Source organism: Adelges cooleyi, unplaced genomic scaffold (assembly GCF_023614345.1).
Source record: "Adelges cooleyi isolate 19-005CV unplaced genomic scaffold, UGA_ACOO_1.1 ACOO_flye_CR_arks_rails_tigmint_CR_PRNA_3, whole genome shotgun sequence".
In the NCBI taxonomy this organism is placed as follows: Eukaryota; Metazoa; Arthropoda; class Insecta; order Hemiptera; family Adelgidae; genus Adelges; species Adelges cooleyi.
The window spans coordinates 605,578-623,331 of NW_026095970.1; the positions used below are offsets into that span (position 1 = coordinate 605,578).

Below are 17,754 nucleotides of genomic sequence, written 5' to 3' on the forward strand. Positions count from 1 at the left end.
GTTTAGGTTTAGTCGTCTGTATCACAGACGACTAAATCGTGTAACTGATTATAGTAGACACTCACAATGTATACGTGTTTTTTGGTCCACAAACAACCCTAATCGTATCCAACCTATTTTTATAAGCATGTCACAAGACTGTTTTTTTAAAATAGTATATATGTATTTATTATATTCATAGCTTAGTTTTATCAAATTTAGAACAATTAAACCAATTATGATTTTTCATGTGCTTCTAGGATTTTGATTTCGCCTTCTATAAGTGATATATTTATGATCGCCAATGAACTTGAAAATTAACGCATTTTGTTTGCTATAAAATGAAATTCTCCATTTGAATGTTAATTCCCACCATTTTTCTGATAACGAAAAAAAAAGTTGAGATACAAACTCCATGTTGATTGTTACATTTCTAAAAAGGTATTCGCCCTATTAACAAAAAATACAACATTGATGAAATCATAAAGCATATTGTATGATACTTAAAACGAAACATAAGGACTTGTTTTAAAGATAAATAAAGGTACAGTATTGAAACACACAACCAATCTGTCAATTCAAATTTATAAAATATTTTTGAAAATATAGTAATCATCAGCATATTTGCCTTCGTAAGATGATTTGACATTTTATTAAGTTAAATATTTTTTGCAGTCTCTTAAATCTCAATTTTGTTAAACCACATTTGTTAAGCAGTAATAAAAGATTTAGGTTTGTGGCATTTTAAAAAAAAATGTTTTTGTTGATATTTTTAGTAATTGAATTAAATGTATGAGATCTATGTGGACTGGAAAATATAGTGTTTCTCTTTCTAAATAAGGAATGGACACGCACGGAAAGCTCTTAGTCATAGAAATACTTAAATTTATTACTTGGATATCACAGGTCATTTCTCGGCTAATGTAATCTGCTTTAATAAATTTCATAACAGTATTTTCGTTGTCACACAAAATAATATAATCAAATGTTCTAATATTAACGCAATCTATGAAATGCTCTTTACATTTATTCAGCTCCAAATTCATCTGAAAAGAAAAAATAGTTTTAATTATACAAATTTTTAAAAGAAACAATTTGCAGAAAAAAACCAACACAGAGGCAACGAGCAAAGAAAAGTTCTGTCAGTGTAATGACTCATTATATGTTAAAAATTGTAATATTAGGTATAATATCCCATATTTTATTAATAACTTGTCGGGGCGGTGTGGCGCAGTGGACACCTCAGGTGCCGCATGGCACTTGAGGTTAAGCTGTGGCCGTTGCTGCTTCAACCCGGATGGGTGACCACCCGGATAGCTATAGAGAAACCCTTCCGGTCAAATACGCCATACGAATATTGTTATTATTATTAAAAACTTGAAAAAACTTATGAGGGACTCCGATAAGAATAGGTGGTTGGTACGTACGCGGTGTGCCACTACTTTCTTATAGATTAAGTAGTCCAGATCCCATATCTGTGTATCATAATACTGCTTGATAGCAGCTTCTTTTACTTCTCCAATAGACTGGTTGACGATCATTTCAAAATTGGTAAAACGAATTTTATGTTGAATAGGTTGTAAGAAAGTAGGCATGATATTCTGTTAGAAAACAATAATTGTTTAAACGTCCGTTTCGTTATTAACCACTATAATATTACCTTTGACCACACAGAAGGTTTTAGTAGACATAATAAGCAACACATTTGGATTATGAAACGCATGTTTCTTTTTTATCAACGTCGAACAGCGTTATAACTCGTCGATATGCGGAATACGTTTGGAAGCATTTTTGACATCTTTTCTAAATAATCGGTATTCCTTGAAATGTTTATTTTCGTATGGATGAACAATATTATGTACTGGTTGCAATCATCATTATATTGTTGTCAGGACTTTTTTTTTGTCGCTTACAGTGCAAATCGTTATGCGTGTTTTATTGTGTGTAGAGGAAACACGGTCATTGGCGATGTACTTTTATTATAAGGTAGATAAAATCACTGAAATAAATGTGTTATTTTAATTTTTTTGGTGTTTTTCTCGATATACAAGTGTGATTGCAGATTTATTTTATTTTTTAGAAGTACGGTATCGAGAAGATTTATTAGTATCCGGTAATAATTTTTCTGTTTGACATAGTTTAACTCTATCATTCAGTGGCGTATTTAGGTTTTTGCTTTGGGGGGGAGGGGGATATGATAATTATTAGAAGGAACCCAAATGTTTTTCAACACCTAATAAAAAATGGAAGCAAATAAGCATATCATATATATACGTACAATTTGATTAAATTGTTAAGTTAACTAATTACTAATACAATAATCATAAATCAAAATTCTTACCAATACTTTTTCCTCGTATGTTAATGGACAGTTTAAATAAAAAGAAATATCTAAATTAGTGTTTTCATAAAATCAGGCCTGAAAAAATTCATAGAGAATTTGGCTCCATAAACTATTTTTAATTTATAATTTAGTTCTAGTTAGAACGTTGTGAATACAACATATATCTCTTATCAGATAACAGAGTAACGCTATTTTCGTGACAGTTTTTCGGTTATGTGCCAGAGCTAACCCCCAATGCCATCCTAATTATCCTAGTTATCCTAATTATACGGCTAGGCGTGCTCTACAATGCTAGATCCGTGCTTTGGAACTCTAATGCCGCCATTTAACTGTAAGTTTTGACAACTCCTGTTCATATTATATCAAACACTAAACTAAATTAGAAAAAAAAACAACTATAAATAATTATAGTTGCATTATAAATATATATATTGACTGTATATATATATATATGTATTGACCGGTCTAGTTAACAATACTTGCAAAATACAAGTTATCAACTTACTTATAGAACACATAAATACGTACACATAAATATAATATAATAATTATAAAAATACCGAATACCGGAATGATACTGTCAATTCATGTGCAAGGTAAAGTATAATATTATTATGGATTACGCTACACAATCGTATCCATTCTGGAGAATAGTAGTGCAGTTGAGTGTTTTCTTCTATATTATAAATATAAGATTTTTAGTCCGTTCATTATTCAATATTTGATTTGTGTTGTGAATAAAAAGAAAGCTTAAAGATATTCATTGATTTGTGTTGTAAATTGGTCTGTACTCAAATTGTATTAGGTAACTAATGTAATATTTTAAGTTTTGTATTCTTTAATGTTTATATCTATGTGGTTTTGCTATTTTTTTAAAATTATTGTATCATTATTTGAAACTTATATTATATAGGACTAGCGTCTAGCACTGACCCGTGCACTTTGTTGCCCATAATACCACAATTTTAGTTTTATTTGTATCATAACTTTAATGTATACCATTAATTGTATTACAGTACAGTGTTTTATTTTTACTCTTAGGGTTATTTTTATTGAGAAAAAATTATCGTAGGTCTAGACACACCAAAAAGAAACGCTATAATATCCTAATAATATAAACTTGTAAAAATACATGATACGTACACACGACTTCGTTTTGAAGTAATTTCAAAAATCTATAATTTATTTGTTTGAAACAATTCTGAATAAATATTGAACATTTTAGACTATTTTGAACTAAGAAAAATATACTGTGTTAATTTTACACGGAATAACAATGAAAATCAAAAGAAAATTAAGTTAAAAAAAATAAATAGTATATATTTTCTAGTATATTTAAAAATACATATTTTATAGCTCAAAACTTTAGGTTAGTTGTATATTTTGTAATTCTAATGTTTTGCCCATTTTTGGACTTGTGTTAATTCAAAAATGCTCATGTATGTCTAATATGTATAAATGGAAACATTGCTAAAAATATAAATAGTAAATAAAATGTGTTCCAAGGCAACCGCTCTTATTGATGTAACATAATACATTGTTGTGTGGAAAATAATAATACTAGTTCGTTTTAAACAATTGTATAATGTCTTTTTCGTCGACTGCGATAAAGTCACTTTCGAAAAAAACGCTTCGACGCAAATCGGTAGTTAGTATTTTCAAGCCAGTACAGTCCAAACCAAGCACAGTAAAAGCAGCAAAGTTAGAAAGTTTTGAATTGAGGTTCTGTATTTACAAATAAGCATCAAAGCGTTTATTTGAAAGCGATTTTCTCCGAGAGGACTAGTACAGTAGAGTATAGGCATAATGGAATCAAAGCAGCGAGTAGACGCAGAGGTCACAGATCTACAGGAATTATTATAAATAGAAGTGATAAAATTGAATAAAATCACTTTCAAATAAACGCTTTGATGCTTATTTGTAAATACAGAACCTCAATTTAAAACTTTCTAACTTTGCTGGTTCTACTGTGCTTGGTTTGGACTGTACTGGCTTGAAAATACTAACTACCGATTTGCGTCGAAGCGTTTTTTCGAAAGTGATTTTATCACTTTCAGATTTCCTGTAAACCTGTTACCTCCCCGTCCCCGCTATGCCCCGACCCCACTGTACTGGTTTTTTTGATTATCTATTACCTTGTGCTTACTTGGCATGTATACAAAAACCATGACGTCACATGATTGAAAGCGAAATCACCGTGACCAGAGGTTTAAGAATAAAATTGACCAATTCAGTTGCATTTTCCATATCAACTATATTTGTTCTTGTTATAATATTTTGTTTGTTTAAGTCCGACTTTAACAAATCAATTTCACATATAAAATATTCATTCATTCGTTTTATTACAGACTCGAAAGACATTTTTAATTAAATAGAAATAACAATTTGAAACTAATAAGAAATAGCAATTTAGCACTATTTCAGTTTGAATTTTGATAATAATAACATAAAACGCGCGCAATTCAAACGGGACTATATAGATAACAGAATTGTTGGCGCGAAAATCATTTTGGCCTTATCATTAACGGATGAGGTATTTATTGATAACATCGTTCATTCTAATTTGAATTTTCTAACTTGAAAAAAATAAATCTACTAAGTACTACTGTTTATTCGGTATTTTGTTTTTTTCTTTATTAAACCGTAATCGTGACTAGTTTATACTTTACGGTAGGTATATGTTATTATTTTGTTAAATAGTTTTTATTTTTGATTGTGATGAGGATTTCCTTTGTCAGTATAGACATTTAGGCGTATTTGTGTTCCTGCGTATTGATCGATCTGCTGATGTGATGAGAAATCTGAAAACACATTTAAATTTCTAAGGAATCTTTTCTAGGGGCGACATGATCATATTATATAATTTTAAACTTAAAAGTGTCCAGTTTTCAATTATAAAATAAAATATCCCCAAAGAATTTTATTTTAGAAATTATAAACAAATGAAAAAAGTGGGTAGGCCGTCTCTTAGATAATGTAGAATTCAAATTTGTTTAAAAATTCCTTTTCACATCAGTAGATTTATCATCGAAACGTGTACTGTTAGAACAAAAATACGTCTAAATTGGTATGAATATTATGGACAGAGACAGAATATATCACTGTCCAATTGCCTTTAGTTTAAAATTTATTACAAAGCAAAATATGTTTTACTTGTAGACAAACACAATTGTTCAACATGTTTCCAAAGTACTCGCCACATAACATACCAATCAAAACTTTGAGCATTATGTATAAACATTTTCGAAACTTATACGGGTTCTTCAAGTAAGTTATGATTTATAACATAAATATAAGCGAATTTCTAAAATTATTTTATTTTGTTAAGTGTGTTTAAAAACTTTTTTTAAAAGAATTAAGGAGTAATAACAATATTTTTGTAAAATTGTTATTGTGTATTAGGTAGGTACTGATTTTTTTTTAAAGTTCTAGTATACAACGTTGATACTAAAAAATCACCCTGAATGTGTTGAAACACTATTTTTTTTATCTATGTATACTTTTATTATTTAGAACAATTTAGAGCTGTTTCGATGTTCCTCATGTACATGATCAACCAATAATTATAGAAAATATATACATTGGTTAAAACAAATTAACTTGTCAATATCTCATAGTCATCAATGGAGTACACAAATTTTGCTTTATTATTTGTAGTTTTTAATACATTTTTAATATATTAATTTAGTACATTTTTATGTCTTAAGCCTGTTCTCATAATAATAAATATATAATAAAGATACATTTTTTACAGAGAGCAAACCTTATGTGATGTTCTGTTGATATGTGATGATGGCGTTCAAATTTCAGCACATAAAGTAATTTTAGCATCCGCAAGCCCTATGCTATTAAAAATGTTCGATGGTGGCTTTAAAGAGACCAAAGAAATTAGTATGCCTATTAAAGACATCGAGTCTGGTATTCTGAAGTCAATTGTAACGTGTGCGTATACATTTCAGATGGATATCAATAATAATAATATTGAAGTAATATAATATACAAAATAGATACCAAATTATTTTCTTTGAACACATTTATTGTCATAATTTTAATATTTTTTTGTATTTTAGAAACTAGTAAGAGCTTCTGACTACTTTCAATTTAACTATGCTAAGGATTTGTGTTACGATTATGTTAAAAATAACATAAATGTCAGTAATTGTCTTAATATTATGAGATTTGCTGAACCTACATCACTAAAAGGGCTGTACAATTATTGTTTCTTGTATTGTTTAGAAAATTTCAAGTATGTGTTTTAGATTGGTGTTAGTTTTGACATCATTTTATTCTAAATGTTTTATTCGTAGTACAATGCTGGAATCGCAAATAATACAATTATATGAATTAAATTTTGAAGATATTTTTAAAATCATATCAAATGATCATTTGATGGTCGAATCTGAAGAAAAGGTAAAAAATTACAATTTAATTAGATTATTTTTTTTTTGCAACAAAAATTTCAGAAAAATCTGAAAGTAGATGAAAATTGTTAAGGGTTTTAGAAACACAAAGCTTATAAAATCAACTATTTTAATTGTTAACTACAAATATAAATAAATGAGATCATTATTTTTAATTCTTATAACTCTATTAAATATACATTTGTCTCATCTTATTACCCACAGCTATTTTCTTACTATGATAGTACTTAACAATGATTATTAATTGTATATGATTTTACAATTATGGTGTTAAAATTTGTTATAGATCATTGATTTCATTTTTGAATGGATAAAATATGATTTAGAGGAACGAAGGAAATATTTATCAAATTTACTGAATTATTTAAGGTTACCTTTAGTTTCAAAAAAAGCATTACTACGTATATGTGATGAGCCATTGTGAAAGTATATTTACGTGGTGTGTATCAATTTCAGTTATTCGTAAAACAATATATCTGAGTTAAACAATACATGTGATACATTTGAAATATATATACTTAATATGTGTCATTACGTTCTATTCCGCATAGGTAGGAGGTCAAGGTACTTTAGGTGAATTAGTATTGAACTCAGTAGAATATTATGACATATATTCAAAGGAATGGGCCGAAATAAAACAGCCAATGCCAAACGCTCGGAATTCATGCAGTTCTATAATTCACAACTCTGGTTTATATGTTGTAAGTATGAAATTTTATTTAATTTGTTGTATACAGGTATAAATAGTAATAGTTTAATATATAAGTTTTTAGAAAGTGACAGTTTTAATAGGTTTACTGTTTTGTATACATGATTTATGTTATGTTAACATGTAACGCAGTGTTTTAATTAGGTGACATATGAAATCTGATGTTAGGCTAAATTAATCTTAATTAATAAATTAAACTAAACCTTAGGTTTTAAATCGTCCCCAATAGTACCAGTATCCTATTTACCCAAACAAAACTAGCCAACAACCCAATAAGGCTATGAAATAAAAACAACTTCAAAACCTAAATAAGACTTGGAGATATCAATGTACTATGTAGTAGTAAAGAGTGCTTGAAGTACAAGACAAACGGTGGACACAGTTTAACCCGATACAAACAGGCAACAGCTTCTGCTTTGATAGACATTACAAGCAGACCAAACCAAAAAAAAATATTTGTAAATGTTTATATATTTAATGCAATTTATTTGTTTCTATGAAGTTTGGCGGAAGTGATGGTAAAAACTTTTCAAGTATTGTTGACTGTTATAATCTACAAAAAGAACATTGGACGCAGTGTAATCCTATGCCAACAGCTACTGCTACAACAGGCATTACAAGTAGAGGAAACGATTTATATTTATTTGGCGGTATTCCTTATTCAACATCCAAAGGTGCTTACAAAATGAACTTAAATAATTCAAAATGGGATACGCTTCCTGATATGATCAAAGCAAAAATGTATGCGAGTAAGTGAATAATAATGTTTAAGAAGTATTGTCTTAGTATAAAATTTATTAGTTTTATCATATTCGAATCTATCTATTTTGTCATTAGCTATCTGACGTTTCAAACCTATTGCAGTTTTAGAGCGATTGTTTACGTTTCACAATTTTTGTGACTATACAGTAGTACGGTGGCTATCGCTTTACACAGCAGTTGGTTAAATCATCAGTGTAAATGGTGACAACATTAATAGATTTATAACACTTTATTTTAAAATGCAGATGCCGTTACTATTGAAAACGATTTATTTGTTGTGGGAAAAAATATCAACTGGCGGTCCACAAAAAATGAGAAAAGACCTGTGGTAGTCTTTTGTGAGAGATATATTGCTGAAAAAAAAACACATGGCAAGTGATTAACACATCAAATATATTAAGCGACTATGATCACATAATTTGTCTTAATGATGCGAGATTGAAAACATTTAATATTGACATTTTATAAAAATGTAAATATAATATACTATGAAATTATAAAAACAAATTTAGTAAAATAAAATCAAAACTGATTAAAACTGTTCAGTTCACAGTATAAATATGTAATAAATATCCTTTATACACGTTTAATCTGTAATGTTTTTTGCTGGTTAATTAAAAATATAGGTAGTGGTCATTAAAACCGACCTTAAGTCTTAAAAATACTCCTGAATCATAATAAATATAACAAGTTTTTACTCCTTATAGAAGAATGAGTTAATGTTAATTTTTTGGTTTTTAATGTATATTGATAGTACTATCTAAAAAAAATGTACACCTATTTGTAACTGAACTAGCTATATTAGTCAGTCCAATAGTTAAATAACTATTATTGCTCCAAACTCAAAGAGAAAAAGAAATATCGTTGTAAAATTAATTTAACTTATTTTGATGGATTAAAATGCCAGTTTCACATGTTGTTTGATAGCCAATTACCTACCAATTAACCTACCTGTCCAACACAACCGATTTATCTGCTCTGTATGATGCTAGTTTACCAAAATCACTTAATTTGTTGTTAATATTTTGGCACATCACAAACGCCTCTTACACAACCTCTGAGGTTGGCGTTTGCATAACAACTATTTATAAGGATACCTTAGCTTGACTTTTTTTATTGATGCCACAAGTAAAACAATACTTGCTGTCCACTAACTAAAATATTGTGTTACTTAATGTACGGCTCAAGTTATAGTTGACAAATCGAAAAAATTGACCAATACGAAATAATATTCTATCATAAATAACTAGAAATTTGTGGGTTTTTTTTTAAACGTATATTTGAATTATAATATTCAGTTGATAATTATAAAATGAGATTTAATAGCTGTACAGATTTTGTAATTTTATAATATTTTTTTCAGCCATAAATATACATTCTCATTTTGTGTTTTGATTTTTTTTTTTGGTCTGGAACCGAAATATTTTTTAAACCGCTGAACCGATTTCTTCGTGTAGCAACTCTAAAAACCAGAAATCGCAACTGAAAGGCTATACATTTTAAAAAGTCAACCCTTCCCCTTCAAATTCGAGAAAAACCCCCAAAAAAATTACATGTTTTTCAACTTAGATTTACAGCGCTTCATAACTTTTTAGACAAAAGTTAGATCTAGAATTGAACTGTGACGTGTACAATTTTCTCAATAATTGTTATTATTGATGTTTATTATTTTATTTCTAAACTTACCAAAACCATACTTTATACTTACTATACCATACTCATTACAACTACTCACTTACGTATAATACTTTCTTACTGTGCTTGCTTTATGCTGGAACAATCTTTATACTAAACAAATCAAAATTGACCAATACGAAATAATATTCTATCATAAATAACTAGAAATTTGTGGGTTTTTTTTTTAAACGTATATTTAAACTATAATATTCAGTTAATAATTATAAAACGAGATTTAATAGCTGTACAGATTTTGTAATTTTATAAAATGTGTATTTCACAATTTGAATATTTTATTACGCGAATAACTGTTGCGGCTGTGGATGAGGTGTTTCGAGTTGTATGTCGGCTGGTTTTTCAATTATTCTTAGACAGATAATTCGTTTTATATTATGGATTTGATTAATTTTTTTTGGAATTCGTTACGGTACGTACGTAACACGGGTTTTATCATTTACCGCATCGTACTCGAAGCCAACAGAGTCCCAGAGTTCACTTAAGCTCGAGTTGACATTAAAATCTATCAGATCTTTAATTTGTCGCATTACGTCGAGGGGCTCAAATATTCCATGCATACCCCGGATATATAGCCTAATTCCGTTAATTTTATGGTTTTCATTCGGTCTGCAAAAATCATCATAGAACCTACCCAAGCGTCGCAAGGCGGTGTTCATATTATTTTCGGTAGCACTGATTATCGAGTCGTGGTAAATTTTGTCGCCGGAATCGTTATCGAAAAACAAGGTGCTGTAGAACCTCTTGAAATCTTCCAACGTTTCTGTCACATACTCGTCGTACGGTGTTATTGGGAACACTTGGGTGATACACGAAAGCGTGGCCAGAACGCGCACCACGAGCCGGTCGATTTCGCTGATCATTTGCCTAAACCGCGTTACGCATACCGCGGTCGTGGCGGGATCTCCGATGTCCTTACACTCGAGCACTGCGGCCATGTTGTAACGGTAACACGTCTTCAGAGTGCTGGCGTACTGACAGCTGAAAAGCTGATGTGCTAGACGGATTTTATTACCCGCGTTTCTGACGGTGACTAGTGGGTGGCCGCCATTGCGGTCGGTTTCTAGTATATCTTTGACGGTCAAAATGCGGCGGGTTCTTCCTCTCATCCACGGCACGACTAGCTTGAAACGTCTATGTTGCGGTAAATTCCTCCAACCGGGTAAATTGAATACATAATTCAAAGCGTTTACTTGATACGGCGATACCGGCACTGCTGCTGCTGCTGCTATAGCGGCCGTGGAAATCGTTAAAAAAATTAAAAAAATATCACGTCCGGCTTTCATGTTTTACAAATACACGACGATTGCAACGGTCTCGAAGTACACAGGCTAGACCAAAACGGTACGTACAAACGTCGAAAATACTGTACCCACGCGATGAACAACAACGATGATAGACGTATTTTCGATACGCGTCCACCGGGTTCGCTACACATTATGTATTCAGATGTGGTTTTGAGCTTTTGAATTAAAAAAAAACACAAAAAATATTGCCTTCGCTGCTTCAACTATTTCCCGAATTATCATCGCTACACGAGTGAATTTTAAGTTCATTAATTGGAGAAATGGTTAACTTTGTTGTAGAAAAAGCGATAAAACCCGTACCTAATTACTGTACCCGAATATGGTTTTATTAAAAAGTCTCCGAACGTTTCTTTTTTAATATCACATTTGTTTATTACAGGTTTTGGATTAAATTGTTCATACATATTATACGGTAATATACTTATCTCCACACCTGTGTCCAAACTCACTTCTACGTTAAGATTATTAATTTGTATTACTTGTAGTTGCTCTAAAAATATGTTACCATTACCTTTTGGAGATCTATACATTGGTATTACACTGTAATTATGTTAATTTATTCTGATGTTTGTTATTATACAGTTCGCTTTAGTAAGTATAACTTCTTTGTAAGTGAATATACAGTCATTTATTATAAACATTATCACACCATCACTTTTGTTTACCTATATTATTATTTGTTTGGGTTATTTGATAATTATTTAGAGAAATAATATTCGTTGTATTGATAAAAAGTAGGTCGGGTTAACAATAATCGTATTGCTATTCAACTGAAAAGATTCATATTATTTATATTATTAATATTTAGCATGCATTGTATGTTTTATAGAAGTGGTTTAGAACTTACCAAAGTCTGGCCTCTTATTACTTAATTCATTGTGTGCAACTTAAAACATTTTTGTCTTATTAAAACATGTATTTAAATAAATCAAAACAAACTAAACTAAGTGTCGTATATTTGAACATCACAAATCACAATGGAAGGCAAAGACAAGAAAAATGTCTTAGGCTTGTCCTATAAGAAATGATGGCACTCAACCGAATAAATATAGAATATATTATACAAAATTGATCACGATGTTATTTGCCAATAATAATATAATATATATTTTATTAAATATCAGTTACACATATTAGAGGTTTTATATGAGTCTATAAGACGAAGATGTTATGGAGCCACATTCACTGGAGGCTGTCTTAGCTGTGGTTTCGCTAGATAGTAGATAAGGACAATGCAGTTCTCTGGATTAAAAAAAATTATTTGTGGTTAAATTTCAATTTTGGAACAAGTAAAAATTCGAAAAATTTAACGCAATATATCATGTCACATTTTTAATAAATTATAACCGCAAACTTGTGGAGGTGTATTGTTTTTTGATCACAGCATCTTGATCCAAGTTGTCTATAAGTGTATTATTTTCTGCTGGATTTCTATTATAAAGCGGTGTAAAATGCTAGTGACAGATAATGTATAAAATTTGGATTTTAATTTCAATCAGACTAGACACAACTTTGTCTAGACGAAAATAAACTAATAAATATTGACAAAAAAATTGCCCAATTTTGTTGAAATCTGCACGTGGGTAATAATATGAACAAGGTTAGGTTTTTTTAAACTAATTTAAACTTACTTAAGTTATCGAATGTATGTAGTTATGTAGTTATCGAATTGACTTCAATTCGATAACTACATGTATCTATTGTGATGGACAGTAAGTAATAATTAGGTAGTAAATTATTTAATAATTGAGCTTCAGAATTTATCCGGCTCAAGAGTCTCAAAAACTTAAGTCATTTTCAAGAAAACGTTTGTCTGACGTTAAATCGACCACCCTGTATGTTATTTTGATAGAATTATTGTATTTTCAATAATGTTTGGCACTTTTTAATGAGCGTTTCGTCGCTTTTTTTGTATATCAATAATTAAAGATATATATTATCAAACCCGCATTCAGACAGGAGCGATTAATAATTGAAATATATATTTTTTTTATGCTGAATTTCCAAAAGTATTGAAATTCAAAATTCGAACAGTCCAACGTGATTTTTTCAATAAAAATCAGATATTAATGTTTAAAAATCAAAATATTACATAAGCTTTCTTGAGATAGTAACTGGGCTGCATTAGAATCTTTATAAGAGACGTATATAATATATATAATTATTTATGATTAATTCATAAAATGGACTCTCGATACATAAATATTTTATTATAAAATTGATATTATTAAAAACCCAATATTAATTAATTTGGTTGAATATATCTTCAATAAATATATAGGACCCTTTTTTAAGGCTTTAATGTCATCAAGTTTTGTTTTCTGCTAAACATGTTTAAGTGTTTAACATGCTCTAAAATAGTTGTATCATCAAAACAATAATTTTAATTTTGAATACATGAGCTGCTGTAACAACATTGCATAAGACTTTTGGCAGTGTGATCTTCCTCATCGGACCATTAATCCGCAGCACACTCGGGTACAACTCTATACAGAAACCCTATTAATTTTTCGCTTTTAAGCGTTAAAATACCCCAAATTTGTAATTTTTTTGAGAAAAAACTCTCTTGCGGTGGAAGCCTAGACTAACCTCAAGGTCCAGCTAAGCTAACTTCGGTAGAATTTAGGAGGTGCAAAAAATTAATAAAATATTATTTAAATTTGCACTTACCTTAAGTCCTTAGGTCCTGAAAATACCAACTGCGCCAAATGTTGAAATCGTCATAGACAAAAAGGGTAATTGTTGTGAAAATAAAATATACGCAGGGTTTAAGTATCTTTATTATTTACACAAAAGGTTAAAAACAAGGTATATTCAAAAAATGTCCGTCTACAATGGAAGTGTCCGGTTGGGCGGCTGCGGCTATCCCGTCCGTGCGGCGAGCGCGGCCTGTCGGACGAGTAGGGGGGAAAGCGGCCGCGGGTGTGATTAGTACTCGGCCACCATAGGAGTCGCGATGCGACCGCGTCAACGTCATAGCGAATATCATGCACAAAGTGCATGGACAGGTGTTCCTTGGTCTTTAGTGGTCTCAAGATGAAGTGACATGTCAGAAGCAGTTGCGACCGAGGAAGTTTTCTATCTCGGCTCGTAGGCGATTCCAGGGGGCCAGCAGGAGCAGATCCGTCGCCGATGCTTGCCTTCATCTCGAGTCTGAAGCTGTCTGTCGCCAAGTGGTACCGCTGAAAATGCTGTAAAAGCTAAAAAAACTCCGCAATAGATGATTAAACACAATTGGTTAACGTCATAGCGAATGTCATGCACAAAGTGCATGAACAGGTGTTCGTTGGCTTCAGTGGTTCGCCCGGAAGGGTTCCCAAATTCGTTCGCAATTCGTCCGGTCCCACGCGGCGAAATATTGGCTGAAACATTTGCCTCGCCGCATGGGTCACATCGTAGTTCGGATATGCCAATAGCCCAGACAAAAGGTCGACGAACCTCAAGTACTGAACAGGGTCACCGTCCATTTTCTGGGCTACTAAGGTCTCGAAAATCTTCTTCTGTTCGTTCAACATTGCTAACTTAGCCGATTCGTTCCACACCTTGGCCTTGTTACGCCGCTCCTGTTCCTCCTTGATACGCCTCTTCGTTCCCACTGGCATGGTCATAGCAAATATATGAGTAATAGGCTACAACTGCCAAGCCCAGAGGGGCGATTATCCGCAGTGGGTTAAACATTCTGTAACAAATGATGAACGTATGAATGCGTTAAAACTGTATGGTCACGGCAGTTAAACAAAAAGGCGAAAGATTTATTCGTATTGAAAGGGAACCGGAGTTGAACAGTCGAGACCACTATCGCCCTGAAGATGGACTCTGCAGAGAGTCTGAAACATCGGCATATAACTAGTGACGTGGATACATAAATGTACCGTCTTCCATATTGAATTACTTTGAATATAACCAAATGGTAAGTAAAGGAAACGTAAGTTGTAAAATATGTTACGTGTAACAATTTGAAGTCGAAGACAATTGTATACATTTTTTTTTTATCAAAACAATACAATATTGCCGCAGTAAATATATTATGTCAAAAATACAATTAAAAACCATTTATGATTAAAGTGAATAATAAAGTTTTAACTTTTAAACTTTGTCTTCATTGTAGACCAATTCAATATATATAGTACCTATAAAATATGTAATAAAATATTAAATTATATTATTTGATTACATTTTATTTATTATCGGGTTGAAAATATTACTCTAATTGTCAATAAAAATAAACAAAGTTCAAAATAATATATCAGTTATAAAGAAAAGTATACATCCGATTTCCAAATTATTTCATTTATGGGAATATTTTTTTCAGCCATAAAATACACATTCTCATTTTGTGTTTTGATATTTTTTTTTGGTCTGGAACCTAAATATTTTTTAAACCGCTGAACTGATTTCTTCGTGTAGCAACTCTAAAAACCAGAAATCGCAACTGGAAGGCCAAACATTTTAAAAAGTCAACCCTTCCCCTTCAAATTCGAGAAAAACCCACAAAAAATTTACATCTTTTTCAACTTAGATTTACAGCGCTTCATAACTTTTTAGACAAAAGATAGATCTAGAATTGAACTATGACGTGTACAATTTTCTCAATAATTGTTATTATTGATGTTTATTATTTTATTTCTAAACTTACCAAAACCATACTTTATACTTACTATACCATACTTATTACAACTACTCACTTACGTATAATACTTTCTTACTGTGCTTGCTTAATGCTGGAACAATCTTTATACTAAACAAATCAAAATTGACCAATACGAAATAATATTCTATCATAAATAACTAGAAATTTGTGGGTTTTTTTTTTAAACGTATATTTAAACTATAATATTCAGTTAATAATTATAAAATGAGATTTAATAGCTGTACAGATTTTGTTATTTTATAAAATGTGTATTTGACAATTTGAATATTTTATTATGCGAATAACTGTTGCGGCTGTGGATGAGGTGTTTCGAGTTCTATGTTGGCTGGATTTTCAATTATTCTAGACTGATAATTCCTTTTATAGTATGAATTTGATTAAATTTTCATGAGATCTCTTAAGCACGAGTCGACGGTAGAATCTATCTCATCTTTAATTTTTGCCATTACGTCGAGAGGCAGATGTTCTACAAGCATTTCCTCGATGTATCGCACAATTCCGGCAATTTTACCATCTTCATTCGGTCTGCAAAAGTTATTATAGAACGTACCCAAGCTATGTAAAGCGGTGTCCATATTATTTTCGGGTTAATTGATTATTAAGTCGTGGTAAGTTTTGTCGCCTGATGTTTCTTCGAAAAACAAGGTGCTGTAGGACCTCTTGAAATCTTCCAACGTTTCGGGCACGTCATTGTCGTACTTTGTTATTGGGAATTCATTGTTAATTAACGAGAGGTTGGCCAGAACGAGCACCACCATTTCGTCGATTTTTTTGATCATTTTCCTAAACATGGTTATACATACCGCAGTTGTGGTGGGATTATCCAAATACCCCAGAAAGGCTGGAATGTGTCATGCTGTAAGCATTAATCGACGGACAATCACTGCACTGGCCAGTAATGCTATGACGTATTGAACACAAGTATCGATGTAATTCAGTAAATTGATTATTTTTTAAAGTATTGTGAGCCCAACTCGAAAGTCGGGCATTAGAAAAATTATTTATCTAGACTCCTTTGAGTGCTCCCCTCCACGGAAATCTTTAGTAAAAGGCGAAAGATTTATTCGTATTGAAAGGGAACCGGAGTTGGACGATTGCCGGGCAATTATCAGTACTTATGCTCTGATAGGTGCGGTCGACCCGTCGAGTGAACTCCCCCATGACCTTGTGTCATTCGACAGGGACTGACGGCCGACAAACGTTTTTTTCCAGCATTCGACCAGTCCGTGAGTAGATGAAATGCCGCAGAATTCAAACATTTTACTTTTAATGAGATTTCCAGTAAACTTTACCAGAATTTCCACGGGTGCATGTTGGTGATTTTAATGGAAACTCCTAATGGTGCCATCTACCGGCAAGATAGTAGATACCGAGTCTTCGGCGCCGCCGCCGCATTGACATCCTACTTTCAGTTCTAGAATTATTATTAATTATTGATTTACCAAAACAAAATGTTTATTTGGAAAAAGCAAAGAAGCCATAAGGCCACACAAGTCCCCGGGTACATATGTCTGTCTATATAATATGAACGACTGCAAGTTTTCTATTGTAATATATTTTCTTTCTTAGCCTTATCTCATCAAAAAGCCGCTATAGTAAGTGAGCAGTCGGTCGCAAAGCATAGCGTTGTGCACAATGTGAAAGATTTACATCTGTGGCATCAAGTAACATACATAAGATTTAGATTTTAAGTGTCTGTTTACCGAGTGTATGACCTAATCTAATAATGACACTTAATTTATACGAATAAAAATATTTACTTGTTTACCAATATTGTTCTCTAAATTATGTAGGTATTATTGAAAAAAGTTAAAATTACAAAGCTTAGAACAAAGATTTTTAACCTTATTTCATACTTTTTGAACTTTATGGAATAGCGGGGTTCACTG

At 31.3% G+C, this 17,754-nt stretch overlaps 1 protein-coding gene and 1 non-coding gene across 2 annotated transcripts; one reads left to right on the forward strand and one right to left on the reverse strand.

The window, feature by feature from the left end:
- The first annotated feature begins 4,880 nt into the window (after window positions 1-4,880).
- LOC126837830 (kelch-like protein 28) lies at window positions 4,881-8,179 on the forward strand. Its single transcript, XM_050571789.1, has 8 exons — window positions 4,881-4,993; window positions 5,483-5,590; window positions 6,078-6,309; window positions 6,394-6,569; window positions 6,631-6,733; window positions 7,031-7,183; window positions 7,296-7,445; window positions 7,956-8,179. Exons 2-6 carry the CDS (start codon window positions 5,502-5,504, stop codon window positions 7,166-7,168), a joined length of 738 nt encoding a protein of 245 aa, XP_050427746.1. The 5' UTR covers window positions 4,881-4,993; window positions 5,483-5,501; the 3' UTR covers window positions 7,169-7,183; window positions 7,296-7,445; window positions 7,956-8,179.
- An 8,652-nt stretch (window positions 8,180-16,831) lies between these two features.
- LOC126837843 (U5 spliceosomal RNA) lies at window positions 16,832-16,954 on the reverse strand. Its single transcript, XR_007685644.1, has one exon. It is a non-coding gene; the product is annotated as a U5 spliceosomal RNA (small nuclear RNA).
- Between the last annotated feature and the right edge of the window lie 800 nt (window positions 16,955-17,754).